Genomic DNA, 17860 nt, shown 5'->3' with positions numbered 1-17860 from the left:
GAAAAAGTGTGACACATACGGTAATGTGTGCTGACAATGTGAGCACTTTCATAATTAATCAATGGATTATTTAAGATGAGGAAGCTATTCACATGAAGGATGTGATCAGATAAGGTTATCCTCAGTGCGCAGGCCCTAAAATAAGAGAGAGGGAAGGCTGATTGGTCTGAGCTGATGGTTGTGTCCGCTGCTGAATGAGGTCACATCACAAGAATGGTTCAGCTCAGTGAAACAATGGTTTAATGGAGATTTGTTATCACTACTTATATCTATATTTTCTAAACATAAACTCAAAGAAGGACTCTCCTAATGTTGGGGGTCTCACAAAAGACAGATTAACAACAGAAAGGTTGAACTCTGAGCAGCAGATATTGTGATATCCTGACTTTTTTGGTCACAGTCCGGCACTTTAAATCCTACAAATCTCACAATTCAACTTAATACCATCTTCCCTTCATGGTAAATGTTCCTATCTTTGAAACCCCACATCTCAGTTTGTAACTGCAGAATATGAAATCTCAAACTCAGGTCCAAATAACCCTCATGACATCATCAAGGTAATTTTCTCAGACATTAAAGGGGAACTCCCAATTTTACACATGAAGTCTGTTGAGAGCTCATGGGGGATTCCACTGTATGCATGCATGAAATCTAATACATCGCCTAAAGTGACGTCGGTTAAGTCATTCTCAGTTTGAAGATGAAAACATCTCGGGGTGTTGAGTTCGAGGGAAGTGAAGTTACCAGACCGCCGTAGGCCGCTCCTCTTCTATGCTTGAAGCTAGCGGCATGAGCCTACATTAGCTCCAGCTAGCATAACACATCTTAATCTCTTTCAAATCGCATTGTGGGATTAATGTAGGGGCCAGTTTTTGACAGTGAAGAAAAATGCGGAAACAAAGATATCCAGCGATCGAGTCTAACAATGTTAAAGAGCTGCTATTAGGGCTGTAGTCTCTTCAACTTATCAATATTAATCGATTAGTTTAAGTGTTTTATACTTAAATTATAACAACATACTCAAAGCAGACCAGGCTATTCATTGGATCAAATGTATTGCCAATATGTTTGCACTCAAAGCCTATCAACTAGTGATATCAGGTCAGGGTTTTTAATAGCTGCAGCCACCTGAACAGAGAGAGCTAATACAGCACAAATATGCAACCACCCAAGTTCAGCCCTCAAACCACCAACTTTATGCATTATAGAAGCACAACTGTCAGAACTGAAAGCTGAGACAGGGACAAGCTCACCTCGGGAGCACTGCAGTACAAGAGTAGGTAGACGATAGGTATACGGCTCGTTTCAAACCGTTTTCTTTGTTGTAGAATAGCAGCAAAACTAGAAACCCTTCAATATAGACACACACACACACACAGACACAGACACACACACACACACACAAAGGTCCAACCTGTCGACCAACCGACCAGAAGGTGTCAGCCCTCGCTGCAATCCGAAAATTGATGGAGTACACCTTTAAAGCCACAGAAGACATTATACAACTGTCTCAAAAGAGTGACTGCTACTCTTTGTGACAAGTAATCTGATCCGCATGTGTCCAATTCGTGGAGTTCCCCTTTAATAAAACCGTAAGCTCTAAAAACATGTTTTTCCGCTGACACACCAATCTATAGCACTTATGTCAACAAGTCTATCTCAACTGACTTTCTCTCATATTTTCACTGTCTTGCACATTTATCTCGAAAGCCAAATCAAGGTCACCTCACCAAGCCATTCTCTCCGGTCCACAGAGCTCATTCACAGCCCCACGCTCCATTTGTCTCCTGTAAAAGAAAACAACTGCAGCAGATCTGTAACTCCCACCTGGACAGATTGTGTGATAAAAAGCCCACAACAGGTGCAATTTGGTTCAATCTATCAAGCTGGTGCAGCCTTAATATCGGACCCAAGTGTAAGCATCATTAGGAAACTAAATGCACCCTTCAGTTGAAGGAAAATATGCAAATGTGCCAGTTCACAACACCAGACTTTGATGTGTCCGCCCATATTTCAGAGACTAAGTGTTTGCTGAACTTCAGCCAACTGCCGAGACAATACTGGGCCTTTGAGATATACCATGCTCTCCAAGAGTGAAGCTCTCGGGCTATAGAGGAAAGCCGATAGCCAAGTGATCCTTTAGCTGACTGAGGGCCGAGGCTTTTGGGTTTAAGCCATCAATGTGGGGATAAAGGTGATCGATGTGGGAAAACCAGAGTAGAAACAGTGGGATTTAGGGCTCCCAGCCTCATTCACAGGCACGGATTACATGACCTATGACTAAACATTAAGGGATCTTTCCATTTTAATTGTAAAATAGAAACAGTCTCTTGTTTTACTATACTATTTAATTGGGAATCTTTGTTAAGGGTGTTTGAAGTTGAATTCTGACTTGGATGCAAAGGGCGTTCCTCTGGTTTGACTGTTTGGAAAAATCACCCCAGACATGTCATTACCTGACATCATCCCTCCTCTTTGTGCATCCTCTGGGGATGACCAACTCACTCCTCTTGTTCTTCAACAAGAGCTGTGTGCTGATCAACACCGCAAGGCCAGTGAACCCCAGATAGTGGCACTCTAGCGCTGGATACCAAACAGCCCAACACCAGATAGCATGCTTCTCGCTGTCAACCACACAGGGAGAAATTAGGTTAAATGGCACTATCTACACAATATGGGAGCCTCCTCTATTTTTATTAATAATGTGACAGCCTCTATTCTTTGGAGAGAGGCCACACAATTCTTGGAAATGGTTATAAATAAGTACTGAGGCGTCCACAAGGATCCCTATTTATCTCTTTTGCATAGTTTTGTTTTGTTTTCCAAAATAGAGACAGCTGTTTTTGATGCATGATGTGTTCCATAAATGCATCTCAGTGTACAATCCAAACATACTTGAGATAATTCAGTGCGGTGAAAAACTGCTGTTAATAATTGTGGAGGACCTGTTTGCTCTTAATTTCTTTGATGTAATGACCCTTTAAACAGCACGTAGAACTTGTTAGAAAGGACTTCAGACATTTTGAAATTCCCCCTCGAGGGAAATTTCTTTGATACTAACGACCGTGGTAACTATACAATCGACCTAATCTTTCACCATCTTTTTCCACTGAGCTATTTGGTGAGAGTGAGAAAAGTGGAGCAGCTGTATGTAACATCACCTTTTAACCACTCACACTGAAAAAAACATCAGCTGCAGAAAGGTTTCGAGTAGCGAGGCATTATAGTAACAAGACTCTGTGAGGTCTGTCCCGTGCTTTGAGCTAAATACCAAACACAAAGTACCGCTGAGGCTGCCGGGAATGTCAATTAGTTTTTGCAGATATAGATATATAAATATTGGATGAATTGTAATTTAGAGGGTCAGAATTTTAACGGAGTAATCATTTCCTGGAAAGGACCTAGTTTTGTATGCATGACTCACCCAGCAGCTGGACCCCCCTGGTGAGGCCGTAGATGTCTATGAGAGCCCACAGCGGTCCAGAGACATGAACCCCGCTGAAGAACAGCATCGGGCTGAAGTCATTAATGCGGTAAAACACCCGGCCCTTCTTGTCCACCCAGAAGGAGATGACGTTTCCCTCGTTGGAGAGCTCCTCCGGTAGGGCTTTTGCCCAGAAGCCGCTCTGGGAAACCAGGTCGGGGCAGGCGTACTTCGGCAAAGTGTCTGGGTTGATCCTCGATGGGTCTTTGGATGTAAAACCAAGACGCAGAGCACCGCTCCAGCAGCACTGCTTTTTAGTGATCTGGAGAAGACATGTTTTTAATTCATGAAAGTGATCAATTCAAGATGAATCTTTACATTTTCTATTATCTTTTTTGTGTGAACTATAAGGTAAAAAGACAGCCGTGCTAGAGGCTCTTTGAGGGAGACTTTTGGCCCCGCACTACTGTGAGCTGATTGGTCAAATTAGCATCTGATATAAGCTCATAAGCACTAAACGAAAAGAGGATGATAAGAGAGTCATTATTTTTGTAGATATTTGGTCTAAAACCAAAGTATTAGATAAATAAAATGTTTTACCTGGCGCTAGATTAAGTTTCTACATTTTATCCTGAAGGGGACTTCAATGGCTGTACCATATTTCATGGCAATTCATCCAATAGTTCCAATAGATAATCTGGAGATACAACCCATAGACCAACATAGCCATCCATAGTGCCAAGCTGTGAGCTAAAAATCAATTTTAATCAAACTAAGACTAGTTATCTTGGTATTTTTATCACATGCTAACAATTTTTGTCTTACTTTGAGCCCATTTACTTTGCATTTACCGTGCCAGATATCAGTGTTCCTCACATGGCAATGCTTGCCCTGCTCTCTCACTTTCGAGACATAGATGGCCCGATAGGTGAAGTGGAAACTTGTTCTAAGCTGCTGCTGCTTTGGCCCACACAAGAGCAGAGAAAAGAGAGAAATACAAAACAGGGGAGAGCAAAGACGGGGGATGGAGAGAGAGAGAGAGAGAGAGATAGAGAGAGAGAGAGAGAGAGAGAGAGAGAGAGAGAGAGAGAGAGAGAGAGAGAGAGAGAGGCGAGAAAAATAAAACGCTGAGAGGAGTGAATGGGAGAGAGGACTTTAACCTACTTATCAATGTCACAATTAGTGTCTCAATTTGTCACTACTCTCTACTGTAAATACTAATATGACAAAATACGTATGTTGAGTGTGTACTATCTTGGCAGTAATAATAGTTCTAAGAAATTGGTGCACTGCATGGTTTTGAAAATGAATGTTGTTTTTTTTACAGGAAATGATGAAAGCCATCAGGATGACTAATGTTGGTCGTGTTGTAATCCTCGGGGTTGTTTCATATCATGTTTCACAAATTATTCAAGAGCCATTTTCTTTTCTTTTGATGAGTGAAACTTCAAAACGAGGAGGAGGAAACAATCTCATGCGACAAATTACAGCTTTTATGTTGAAATTCGGAAAAAAAAGGCTTGACATTTAAATATATAGTTTTTCAGTTTATCCTTAATTTTCTGAGGTCTTGTAAAAGTACATTTTTCTATTATGATAACTTCCTAAATTTTCATTTTTTGAAATATGTCCCAATAGTTTCTATCAATGCCCTACTCAGACGTTTATTGACTTTAATTATGTTTTAATATTCTGTAGTTACTCATGCTGGGATCTTTCAGTTGATCTCCTTTTGACCTTTTTCCACTGTTTACAGCTTGTATTCTCAAAACATGATCAGACTTAAGATACATTATTATTTGTAACTCGGACACGGCTATAGTTTCACCTTCAGTCGAACTTGCTCATACACAGCAATAGGTCTGTTGCTGAAGGTGATGGCGTTGCAGAAGCTAGCCTGTCTCTTCACAGTCCTCTGGGACATGTCCATGACGATCTGCGAGCCCTTAGTGCTTGGATGGAAGAGGAGAGGGAAGGAGGACAGACTTCCACACGGCTGGATGGGCGGGCAGCGCTTGGGCTTGTGATGGCATCGGTGAGATGTGGCGGGAAATGGTCCGTTCAGAGAATCTACGTGGGGAAAGAAAAATGGTTACTTGAAGAAAATGCATTACTGAATAAATTCTTCTTGGGGCAGAATCTACAGTAAAATACCCACATTTGAAATTAGATTAGAATATTAGAGGACACAGTCTGCACCACCGCAGGCTTTATTTTTAATATATTGTAACATTGTGAGGACATCTGGTTGTGACCTGCTGTCGCATGTAATTTACTCTCACACAGCTCACCTTTTCCTGTCACATCCAATGAAGTAAAAAATAATTCAAATAATCTACTTGGGCTCCGTTTTCAGGTTCACAAGGTAGCACAGTGCAACCACACATATACTACAACTGGCGTGGAAGAACAATGTGCAAGGTAAAGTACGTACGAGAGTGTCTTTGGATGGAAAAATTAATTCAAGGACATAATCACTCCCTTGGTTACACAATTAAGGAGAACAATCTAGCTGTGAGACGCTCATACTAAATACTCTTTTTTTTCAGTAAATGTTCATCAGCAGTAACACCAAGAACGTTTTGTATGTATTATTCTGCTTGTTCTTATAAAGAATAAGCAGAATAATATATAACATTGTGCTGGAACATATTTGTACAACAATTAGAAGAGAGGAGGAAATGGAGGACAAAGAAAACCAAAATGATTAGCTAACATGAAAGATGCTCTAACTTTATCTCCAACAGCTGACTTATCGTAGCAGCAAGCAAGCTTTAAGATCTTACAGGAGTTCTTAATGCGTATATGTTCAGCTGGCTGTATATATTCAAGGCTACTCCTAAAATAGCGAGGCATGTTACATGTTATTTCCAGTTGTGGCTCATGTTTTAAAGGGTGCATATTAATCACAGTATTTTTGCCTGAGAGTCAAGTGAACACTACCTGCCTTATCAGAATGGGAAGAAAAAAAAAGAAAAACACTATTTCTAATTGAGGTTTTGTGACAATACTCGTGTTTTCCCGGTCAGGAAGTCACAACAGCTGACTCAAATGGGAACATTTGACTCGTGCAGCAGAGCTTTTCCTGTGTGAAAATGAGAGAATGATGACAGATCCCACTTACAGTAACCTCATAATAGAGCAAAACATATTTTGGGGTTTTCAAATGAAGAGTTTGCTCGATGTCATCATGAGCCTGATCTCCCACTCATTCCCTTTCATGAAGGGACTCCCCTTATTTGTCTTCTTACAGTTCTCTCTTCAAAGCACAACACCAAGGTCACTGTGGTGTGGTTTCTCGCAGACATTGGGTTCTCATTCTACGTAAGGCAGGATTATTCAGAGTTGACAGATGACATGGTCACATATATGCTCATCAAGCGATTTGATGTACTACAATACTTAAATCCTCCTCTCTAAAATGACATTCAAAAGTATTCAGGCACCATAAAATCCAGCCAATATGCCGAGATTTAAATCCAAATAAATAATTCAGGCCTCATTAACACTTCTTAGTCCTTGAGAACTGTTTGTATTTTCACACCTAAATTTGGAAGACTGTGGAGGAGCTGCTGTGTTTGTTCGTGGGAGGAGGAGACTATATGAGTCGCTGTTGAAAGACGACTATTCTTGCTTTCCTTTGAGTGACCTTGGAGAGTCAAGAGGTTTATATTGTACCCTGGAGACAAAATCATTCAACACTGTCAGGATTGGCACTGACTAATCATGTGACTTTGGCGACCAGTTCTGATGAAGCAACCCTATTGTATGTTAAAACCTTTCATTTGTTGAGGTTAAACTAGGAACTAGGAGTTTTTCCCTTCACATCACAATCACAGAGGCTCTGCCAAGTGTTTTGGGCTCAGTTCAGTGTATTTGTTAAGCTCTTCGCATGCTCTTGTCGCTGCGGAACAATGTTGAATTGTGCTCTGTGCACAACAGTGGTCTTAAATGAAGTCATAACAAATCCTTTAACCATATTGCATCCATGATGTCATGTCAGACATGATGTCTTCTGGAAAACAAAACAGGACTGTATTGTACTCCATTAACAACCAGGGCCAAGACTGGATAGTGCAATTCCTGTAAAGTCTGAAATGAGAGCGACACCTCACAGGCCTTGTGCTCGACCATCAGACCAAGAGTCCAATAACCAATCACTTTTTTATTACATTGATAACATTTCAGATGCGTTGAATTCAAATTCTCCGGTTTTCTATTTCACATTCCAGGCATCTTGGGTTTGCAGCATTCAGAGTGCACAGAAGACTTTATTAACTATGAATGAAGTTGGATAAGTAAATCAATTGAATAATACAAATAGTACATTTGATTTAATGGGAATGACAGCTGCTTAGAGCCAAAAGTGCTGATGACACAGTGGCTATTAAAGTGTGTTTAAAAAGTCATGCAAACTGACGGAGACATCGGAGTAAACAGTGACCAGAGCCCTGTCATGATAAAAGAGAGGTGCCATGACGAATGTCAGATGAGCAACTTAAGGAAGGATAATATTACTTAATGCACCATCGCACACCACCTGACGTCCTTTGCTGTCATTAATTGGATAGGACAAACATTGCAGAGACAAAGAGTGGCCCTGGCCAATGTCACCTGGCCTCTTACTTTGTGTTTCATCCCCGGGCTTGGGCTCACTAAGGAGCCCCAACAGAGGCCCTAATGCGGTGTGACGTTCACAGTGGAGGCTCAGTGGTCGCTCACAACACAAGTACTCGCAGGAAGCATCCGACAGAGCCAAGGGGCATGTATATGTTTTTAGCTTTTGCAAATATGTCATAGCTTGTGTGGTTTCAGTACAATGATTCTTATACAAAACTTGAAACATTTTAAAACATCTTCCCGTCTGTATCACTGTGTATTAGCTCTGTTACTTTTACAATGCTGTCCATTTTTCATCTGGTGACATGTTATGAATTATCCTCTAAAAGAGAAAAAAAAAAAACAACCTCCGCCTGATAGTCTCCCCAGTTGGCTGTTTCCTTCACAGGAAATATTGTGCTTTGTAAACGATAGAAGAGTATTAAATCGGTGGACAAAGTTAGAGGCCTCTGGGAATAAGTCCAAAACATTTTTTAGTGCAAAAGTCTGTTAGAAGCAATTGGAAGTTAGTTGATATTATGGACTTTAAAGAGGTTTGTTTTTAGTTTTACATAAGAGGCTTTAAGCAAAGCCCTTGTTATCCCCCAGGCTAACAGGTATGTACAATGTTTACATTGTAATCTACTGTAAAGTTGCGGGCAGATAACGAAAACCAAAAAACAAACATTTTAGCAGCTGGAACCAGGAAGTGTTTAATTTTATTGATTTTCTTTAGTAATATTTAGTAATGAATCATCAGTACTGCTTGTTTTGAAGCTATATTTTATGAACCGGGGGACACAAGCCAAAAGTGTAGCACCGTTTTTGAGATAATGAATCCAATGTTACTTCATCTTTCTTGCAAAATGGTTTAACCTCTGTGCTAACATTACACTCTGATATCTAAACTTCAGTAATACAATCTTGCAGTTTCCAAAATGAGGTGAGCTGAATGATTCATGAGCCTGTGAGCTGGACAGAGGCCCTGCAACATGACAGGGACGACATATTTAGGGCCCTGACTGAGCTCTTGGTGGATGGGCCAATGTTTTCTAGAACAGGATACTTCAGAAAAACTGCATTATTACATTTAAGAAGCTGGAACAAGAGAACATGATGCATCTTTGCTTACAAACCTAAGTGATTAAATGATTATCAAAATAATTTGTGACACATTTTCTGAAAATCAACTAATCCATTCATTATTGTTGCAACACTATAATTAATATAATCACTAACTATTGTGAACGCTTTAAAGTTGTCCGAATATAAAACAAACTATTAATATGCATGGTCTTACTAAAACAACAATGCTGTTTACATTTAAATTGCATTACAGAACACAAGTTCAGGTATACATGTTGAATGCATGTACCACTTACAGAAAGCAAATGAAAACAACAGACATTATGATTGATTTTGAAAATAACTAATGAGTAACTAAGGAAATAAAACACTACATTGTTTGTATGAGCTAGTTAGTTAGATAGATACCACTTTATCTTAACTGAAATCTGAAAATGTATGAATAAAAACAATGCACCTGTATAATAAGTGTATGATCTGTTGTGACTAGAAAGATAAAAGATCATAAAGCTGTGACAGTGTATCACCATGGAGGCATTCAGGAAGCCTGTGAGTGTATCACTTTCAAACAAATAGCAAACCATATGAGAAAAGTTATGAAGCAACTTCAGTTCATCCTTTCTGACCTCTTTAAATTGTTCTGAAAGTCAGATTCACGAAGCAGAAGAGCACTATTGAGAAACATGCATCTCTTGGACGTTTTTATAGCATCATAATGCACAGGGGTTATCACATTGTGACTAGTCAAAGCCAGTCGTGACTTACAGGAGGTGGAAACACTTGGCTTTTCTTCACTTCTCATTTATTTTAGTCAACCAGGACGCCTACACTTTTTTCGTGCAGACAGGCTCGAGGCTGCAAACGCACGCTTCCAACTCGACTACGTCGTGTCCTAATAATAATGCAATAATTAGTTATAACAAATCAATACCCGTGATGGCAGATGTCCTTACCGTAGAAGGTGTTCCTGGTGATCTGACCCCCCATGGCTGGATGCAAGGTGCTTTCACCTCCTCTGGAACTGCCGGCGGGATCCACAGTATTCACTCAGCTGCGCGTCCTCAGCGGCGACATTGCACGAACACGAGGGCGTTCACGGTTTAAAAAAAAAAAAAAAAAAAAAAAAAACTCCCGAGATTAACTCAGCGGCAGGTTGTGTCAGTCCAGAGCCTCATCGACATGAAGCGGCAGGCACGCAGCGGATCCGGGCACTCCGCGGCTCCCTCCACTCCGAACCAGATCACGCTGAAATTAACATACAAGGTGGTGGAGGTGTGGCTTCCCGGGACTATTAACGCTGTGACTACCACAAAGGGGCTGTGTAGTGGTTCTCAAATAGGGGTAATAGTTCTCCTGGGGGTACGTGAATGCACCGTAGGGGGTACGTGAGATATATAAAACTTGCATTATTTCAAAAAAAAAATCCTTTAAAAATAGTTATTTCAAATATTCAATGACATAAGTGTAAGTTCTTACACTGGATTGTAGATGTTTTACATTAAATCACACGATGGTGGCACAGCGCTGTGTATTTACAATGTTTTTTCAACGCAAAATGCTTTGTGCTGGTTAGGGTGTACTTGGCTGAAACAAAAATTCCACAGGGAAAAAAGGTTGAGAACCTCTGGTCGAGATTATCTACAAGCAATGCATCACTGTCATCATTCAGATGACTCCAAGAGGACACTTATGTACATTTTAAACCTCTGTAGAGACTCACAAGATACATTTTTTTCTGCCTTTATATTTGAGGTTCTGATAAGTGACCATGTCACCATTCAAGCATGCCCTGTCTTTCCCCGACTCCTGTAGACTGTCCCTGAAGATGCACAGCATCCATCTGGGTTTGGTGGGGTTGTTGATGTGGGTTAGGATTAGCCCTAACCTCTATGTGCTGCCCTCACCTTCTTTGACCTCTTTCATTTTCAAAATACAGGCCAGTGTTTGTCTTTGTTTACATTACAAAGAAACTGACATGTTGCCAGTCTTCTGTAGATGGGAAGATACACGTGCAGGGAAAGAAAATAAGTGGATTTAGCAGAAACCCATGAAACAGTTTTCAAGAACCCATCCTGAAACTGACCAATAATATATTGATGTCACACTGGATGTTTATTCCAACCTGCTGAATGTTTAAGGCTTTGCAGGGATTTTTTTCATCGAAAGCCAGGAGCTTTACTCAACACAGTTTTTTAGGATTTGAATTTGAATGCTTGTAGATTGTATGGCTTGTCTTGCCAATGGAGTTATGGAAACTGTCAAATTCATTATTCATCAACAAATTATTGAGGGAAAAGGCACAAATGAATTCACATATACAACGCGTCCTTGTATACAGTAGAACAGTTTGTATGATACCCTTAGGAAAAGTTTCTCCTAATTTTTCAAGCTCATTCCAGCAAAAGCCAGCAACACGTCGTGTCGATTTACGTTTACATTTGTTACCTGCAAACAGTCTTTTCAAAAATAAAAAGTTAGATCTTCACAGGAAACAACTCCAATTTAGGCAACACAACTACTTAGTTACGTTTTGGAAAAGACCGTTGTTACAGAAGCGCTGTCACTGAAGTAGACAAGTAAGGTGATAAGTAAATCGTTTAACATGGCGAATGACCAGCGGTCTCCTGGCTGAAAGACGGGTGTTTATTAAACATTGAGACGCCAGAATGCACCAAATCCACCTCTTTGCAGGTATTTGCAGAAGCTAACAAAATTGGGCGGCTGTAGCGCATGGGGAGAATGGTCGCCGTTAAACCACAAGGTAGCCGGTTCGATCCCTGGTCTCCCATAGTTTGCATGTGGAAGTGTCCTTGAGCGAGACACTGAATGCCCAGTTGCTCCTTAATTACTAAGGATGGGTTACAATATCAGATCATACATTTACCCTTGTGGGACTAATAAGGGATTTCAAATAAATAAAAGTATAGAAATGGTTCACGGATGATGAAAATATAAGGCATGCATTTCATGTCATGTTCTTGGGCTGCACAATATGTTGCTGCGGACCACCTAAAAGACGTTGGTTCAATAAAATCTGATCATATCAACTTAACTCTAAGACAGATTGTCCCCGGTTTCTTTTAATGTAAAGGAGCAACTTGTTCGGGCTCCAGAGGTTCAGCGGGCACCTCTGAGGATCTGCCTTGTCGCCTTAATGTTTACGTAACGTGTGTCAGCAGCCAGGCCTGTGAGACACTGTATTGGCTCAGTAGCATGAGCTATATTCTCATGCTGTTTATACAAACTGATTGCGGTTTACTTGACTGTCTGTAAGCAATTTGCAACGAGGGTTAAGCCATACAACTGGGTTGGTAGGTTGAGGGAGGGGAGGGCATATTACATAGTGATTGTCTATGAAAGTTGTCAAACTGATTTCATTCGTCACAGAAAATTGAGATGAACCAATAATATCAAAGCAAAAAGTGTAAACAAAACACTTAGGAATTTATGGCATGGACCCTGTAGCCATCACAGTCATGCTTAATGGAGTTTGACATGCCACCTGATCGCTGGCCTGTCAAAATCTGATTGGCTGTTCTGTAATACAAGGAGAAGTGTTGTTCACCGTGAAATAATAAAATATGATGCCTTGTGACCTACAGTAATATCCCAGCAACATGCCACTCATCATGCAGGAAGCGATGCAAATATCTGGCAATAGTACAATATCAATTACAAAAACTCATTATTTTTTGCCTGAACGCACCATTGTATTGTGTCAAACCAGAAGATATACCTGTCATTGCATAATAGAGGATGTAGGTACTTCCTAGTATATCAACTTTTACATTGACGTATCATTAGAAATCTTTTTGTCTTACTTTGTGGTCATTTTTCTTCCCTTTGTTGTCGATCATTTTACGTCTCCTTATAGTAGTAGTTTTGCTTATTTTTGGTGGTTCTTTGTGCGTATTGTTGTCAGTTAGTCTCTCATTCTGGTATTTTTTAGATCTTATTGTGATCGTTTTACGTCTCTTTGTGGATGTTTTGTGTCTTTTTGGTGTAATTTTGTATCTCTTTATAGTTCATTTTGGATCTCTTCATCAAAAATTAGCATATCTGTGCTCTGTGCCTTTTTGCTGTCAGTTTGAATCTCTTGGTAGTTGTTTCATGTCTCTTTGTGCTAGTTGTGTGTCTTTCTGCGCTCATTTTGTATCCCTTTGTGGTCGTTTTGTGTCGTTTTACAACTCTTTGTGGTTGCTTTCTTCTCCTTGTAGTAATTTCATTGACTTTTCATCATGAAATGTTTACTGTGGGCACAGGCCCAAGAGGTCAGGGGGCCCCTGGGCTTGTGCCGGCTTAGTAATGGATGTACTCATGAAGCTGAAGCGTCACAATTTGCACAATTTGCTTTAAATCAAATACTACTATATTCTCAGCACCTTTCAGAATGATTGTTATCACCTAGCTTTCTTCAATAGCTTTGAACTTTTCGCTCTAATTAAACACTGTATGCCCGCACAGAACAGACTGACACCTCCTCCCACAATAGATTATTTGTAGATGGGTGCCTGGCAGGCAGCAGCTGCCTGGTGGGGTGTGCTGGCGTGCGGCCTCCACGGACATCTTGACAACCTTGTTTGAGGCAGCCGTGTGCATGCTTGCTCTCTTCTGGGATGATGATGTTGAACAAAAACATCATTCAACTCAGAGTTTGGCCCCTCGCCCTGCAGCCATATGCAAAACATTACAAAGCAACACAAGATCATCATATGAACCTCAGCGGAGGGAGTCAGCGGAAAAGGAACTGCACCCGGCAGGCATGTATCAAAGGTGAAGTCAAGTTGTCGCACAGCGTTTAAAAGTGACAGGTTACGTACGGAAGATACAAGGGGAAAGTGTATTGATCGTGAGATTGCCACTAGGTAAGATTTAGCTAGAAGGGAATCACACACGACATATAATGACCAGAATCCATAGTAATTATTGGAAAAGTATTCTCTCAAGAATAATTTCGACATCAGTTGTTCGAGGTTCTACCGGTTTTTACATTTAGTGGCAAAAATATGCAGACAAACAAACATTTAACTGCAAGAAAATAGGTTTTCATATACTGCATTTCTTTTCTTTCTCACTTTGATAGAAAGTTGTCCAGAGGCTTCAACAGTTTTTGAGCGAAGGGTTCTGACAAAATGAACGTAAAAGCATTATGAGCTTGCTTAGGATTTTATTTCGCCTGGCGTTGAGCGGTGTGCGGTAATCCAGAGACTGTTGAACTGAAGGATCATCATTATGATGTGTTTAAAGACCGGAGGGACTAGGAATTAACTCCCTGAGAAGTTCTTTATCCTGTAAGATAAAACAGTGCAACATTCAGTCATCTCTTTAATCATGCAATAACTCTCGTTACTGTAAAGCCTCAGCAGTTTACTTTGCCTTCCTCGAAGGGTAATTACTGTTGACATGTAACCAAGATGGATAAACGCACCCAACGGCACAACTTGACACACTGACTCCTGGGTCAGGACAAATGTTTCCCATGTAGGGTAAACGAGTGGCAGGACCACAGTCAAAATATTTAGATTGACCATATTTGATTGATAACACTGTTTTTAGTTACACTTTACTGGGTATGTCTCAGCAGGAGTTAACAGACATTTCTTCAAAGTAAACCTTATGTGACTAGCAAAGATGGGATCATTTGGTATATTATTTTTGGAAAGAAATACATTTGGAATTCATTTTTCATCCATCTTTGTACTTAAATTTAACTTTAATTTCCATCCTTTTGGCCAGGTAAAATGGACGCTTCTCATAATAATTTGTTTAAAAAAAAAAAAAAGTATCGTTATCGTCTCACCCACATGTTAAATCAAAACTCTGCTGACATATGAATGACTGTTAGATGGATGCTGATTTAGCTCTCACAGCTCCATCGCGGCCTTTTCCTATCTGACATTTAAAGAGACGTTCTTTTACAGTCACAATCCTGTATAAAATAAACATCACATTTCTCAAACTAACTCATGGACCATAACAATCAGGTGTTTTTAGCCAAACAATTGCAATGTGGGTCCAGTCATTATCCCCTCTATTTTCCTCAGTGACTACGCTTTGTTGTAAACAAACGACAGTCCCACCACGCCACCGGAGTACCGTGAGCAAGGAATATAATGAGGTATTCAGGAAAATTTGACCGACGTTTTATGCTATGTTTTTTTCTTTCTCTGTCTGAATAGATGGTTCCATAAACATCAGCAAATTCGGGGATGAAAGGGGCGGGTTCACCTGAAGCTGTCAGTCATATCTTTATTGGAGTTATAACTGGTATAGGGTGAGTAGAAAATGACAGGTTTCATCCTGAAAAAAATCGAAATCCAGTTTACTTTGACCTACACAGCATTTATGTAGACCTACATATATTGCTGTATATTATAAAGTTATTTATGCACTGTTTTTGTACTCAGAGGAAGTCTCTAACTATACCATACACCTTAAAGACAGAGAAGAGGAGGCCAATTTACAGAACAAATACAAAAAGGGTTTGAAGTTTAACTTGTTTATCAGACATAAGCAGTGTAAAACCTTGATGTTGTGCTTTTTCAAGCTGAGTTTTAATCATTGTCATGGACCTTACATAAAATATTCAAAAAGATATGTTTCTATCTTGTTTTACTGCTGCGCTGTACCGGTCCGTCTTGGTGAAGAGGGAGCTTAGTCGGAAGGCGAAGCTCTCCATTCACTGGTCGTTCTACGTTCCGACCCTCACCTAAGGTCACAAACTCTGGGTCGTGACCGAAAGAAGGAGGTTGCGGATACAAGCGGCCGAAATGATTTTCCTCCTCAGGGTGGCCGGGCTCAGCCTGAGAGTTAGGTTAAGGAGCTCGGACATCAGAGGGGAGCTTGGAGTTGAGCCTCTACTCCTTCGTATCGAAAGGAGTCAGCTGAGGTGGTTCGGGCATCTAATCCGGATGCCTCCTGGACGCCTCCCATTAGAGGTTTTCCAGGCACGTCCAACTGGGAAGAGGCCCCGGGGAAGACCCAGGACACGCTGGAGGGATTATATCTCCCGGCTGGCCTGGGAACACCTTTGGGTCCCCCAGAATGAGCTGGAAAATGTTGCGGGCGAGAGGGAAGCCTGGGTCGGCCTGCTGGGTGCGCTGCCACCGCGACCCGACCCTGGAAAAGTGGCGGAAAATGGATGAATGTTTCTATCTTCACTTCCAGTTCAGTGCGACATACATGCATTGAGTATATTGAAGGATCAATAATTTGTCTGGTAAATGGCAACCTAAATTTCCTATATATATACCAACTATATATATATATATATATATATATATATATATATACATATATATATATATATATATATATATATATATATACTGATAAATGTACATATTGTTATCTTACATCGTGACCTTAATCATGTTTGGGGTCAATTAGACTTGTTTGACATCTTCTTATGAACAAGCTATTAGAAAACGAAAAAAAAAGAAAAGAAAAATGTAAATCTAAGTTGACTTATTTGAGATTACTATCAATTGAACTCAATTACGTTTTACAGCAGACGGAAATCGTACATTATTTAGTAGCAGACCTCTGAAAAAAAGATTATTTTGATTATATTTCCTTTTTTTATTAATATCTTATTTTACAGTCACTAGCACTTTTTACGGTCACAAAAAACTAAAACTTGGTTTTATGTATATAGTAATAGCTGCAGCAGACAGTAGGTCTGCAGAATTATTGTGCATTTTTTGGGATAGTGGATTTTTTTGCCATCATTTGATGCTCTTATCAATAACCAGATATGATCGTTATGGAACATTTATTGGTGCTTGTGAAAACAACATCTGAAGCCTTCCATCATTTATATTGCCCTGGAGTTTTCAGATGATTACAATTGATCTCTTCCAGAGAAGATAAAATTCAAGCCAGAGCGGAAAAAAAAAATCCTTATTAAAGACCCAGGATCATCGCAGTCATGGTTCAACTACTCGTATGATTTTCATCATCATATCCATAGTGCAATTCAGGACAGTTTCTCATACAAATGTGAAAAATTAAAAAAACAATGGGGTATAATTTTCTCATGGAACACAATGTATGCTGACCTAGAAAACCATGCTTATTCAACGACAAAGTAATAGCAGACAGTGCTGAAGAACTGAGAGTGAACTAATTAGTCCTTAATTGTTCTTTTTCTTTTAATTTGCGTTTACATCTGAGTACCACTGCAGTAGCTGTAGTTCAATATAATCAATAGATAGATCTACCATCCATTCTATAGACGTCGGTTCAACTAATGCAACACAGCAAATCAAATTAATTCAACGCAGCTTTTTTTTTTCTTCTCATCTCGAAAAAAGCAGCTGCAATTTTCCTCAAAGAAAGAACTGAATAGACATAATACTACGTCTCAGAGCCCATTAATCCAGTTACTTACTATTTTTGTTTGGTTATGTGATGATAGCGAGTAGTCATTTTTGACGCACATGTTTTCTACTTGCATTGAAACCCCGGGACATCTTATTCCTGCTCTACTACGGGGGGAATGCTGTACAGCAGTACAGCTGTTTACAGTCTTTCTTCCATTGTTAGCATGTCTTATAAACTGTTTAAACCTTCACTCATATAGAGCCTGTAAAGCATTGCTGGAGCAGAGTGTGACTGCAAACATGCTGGAGTGTTAACTGAAGCAAAACGTAAACCGACTGTTAACAAAGCAAGTTCATAATGAAATAGGACATCTTTAATCAATACATATTTGAGGTGGGCCCTCCAGCTTTGGCCTAATGCATAAGT

At 40.0% G+C, this 17860-nt stretch overlaps 1 protein-coding gene across 1 annotated transcript in view; it reads right to left on the bottom strand.

The window, feature by feature from the left end:
- Window positions 1-10277, bottom strand: part of LOC137780074 (E3 ubiquitin-protein ligase NEURL1-like) — a 29496-nt gene extending 19219 nt beyond the window's left edge. The window contains exons 1-3 of the mRNA XM_068568408.1: window positions 10063-10277; window positions 5253-5494; window positions 3425-3746 (exon numbers count right to left, since the gene is read on the bottom strand). Of these exons, the coding sequence (XP_068424509.1) occupies window positions 3425-3746; window positions 5253-5494; window positions 10063-10096 (598 nt within the window). The 5' untranslated portion in view covers window positions 10097-10277. The remainder of the gene's footprint in view (window positions 1-3424; window positions 3747-5252; window positions 5495-10062) is intronic.
- Window positions 10278-17860: the final 7583 nt, after the last annotated feature.

Source organism: Clinocottus analis, unplaced genomic scaffold, assembly GCF_023055335.1.
Source record: "Clinocottus analis isolate CAN_PGR_092001 unplaced genomic scaffold, fCliAna1.0.p SCAF_8, whole genome shotgun sequence".
NCBI lineage: Eukaryota > Metazoa > Chordata > Actinopteri > Perciformes > Cottidae > Clinocottus > Clinocottus analis.
Note: the sequence above shows the minus strand (reverse complement) of the source record. Positions and strands in the feature narration are given on the sequence as shown.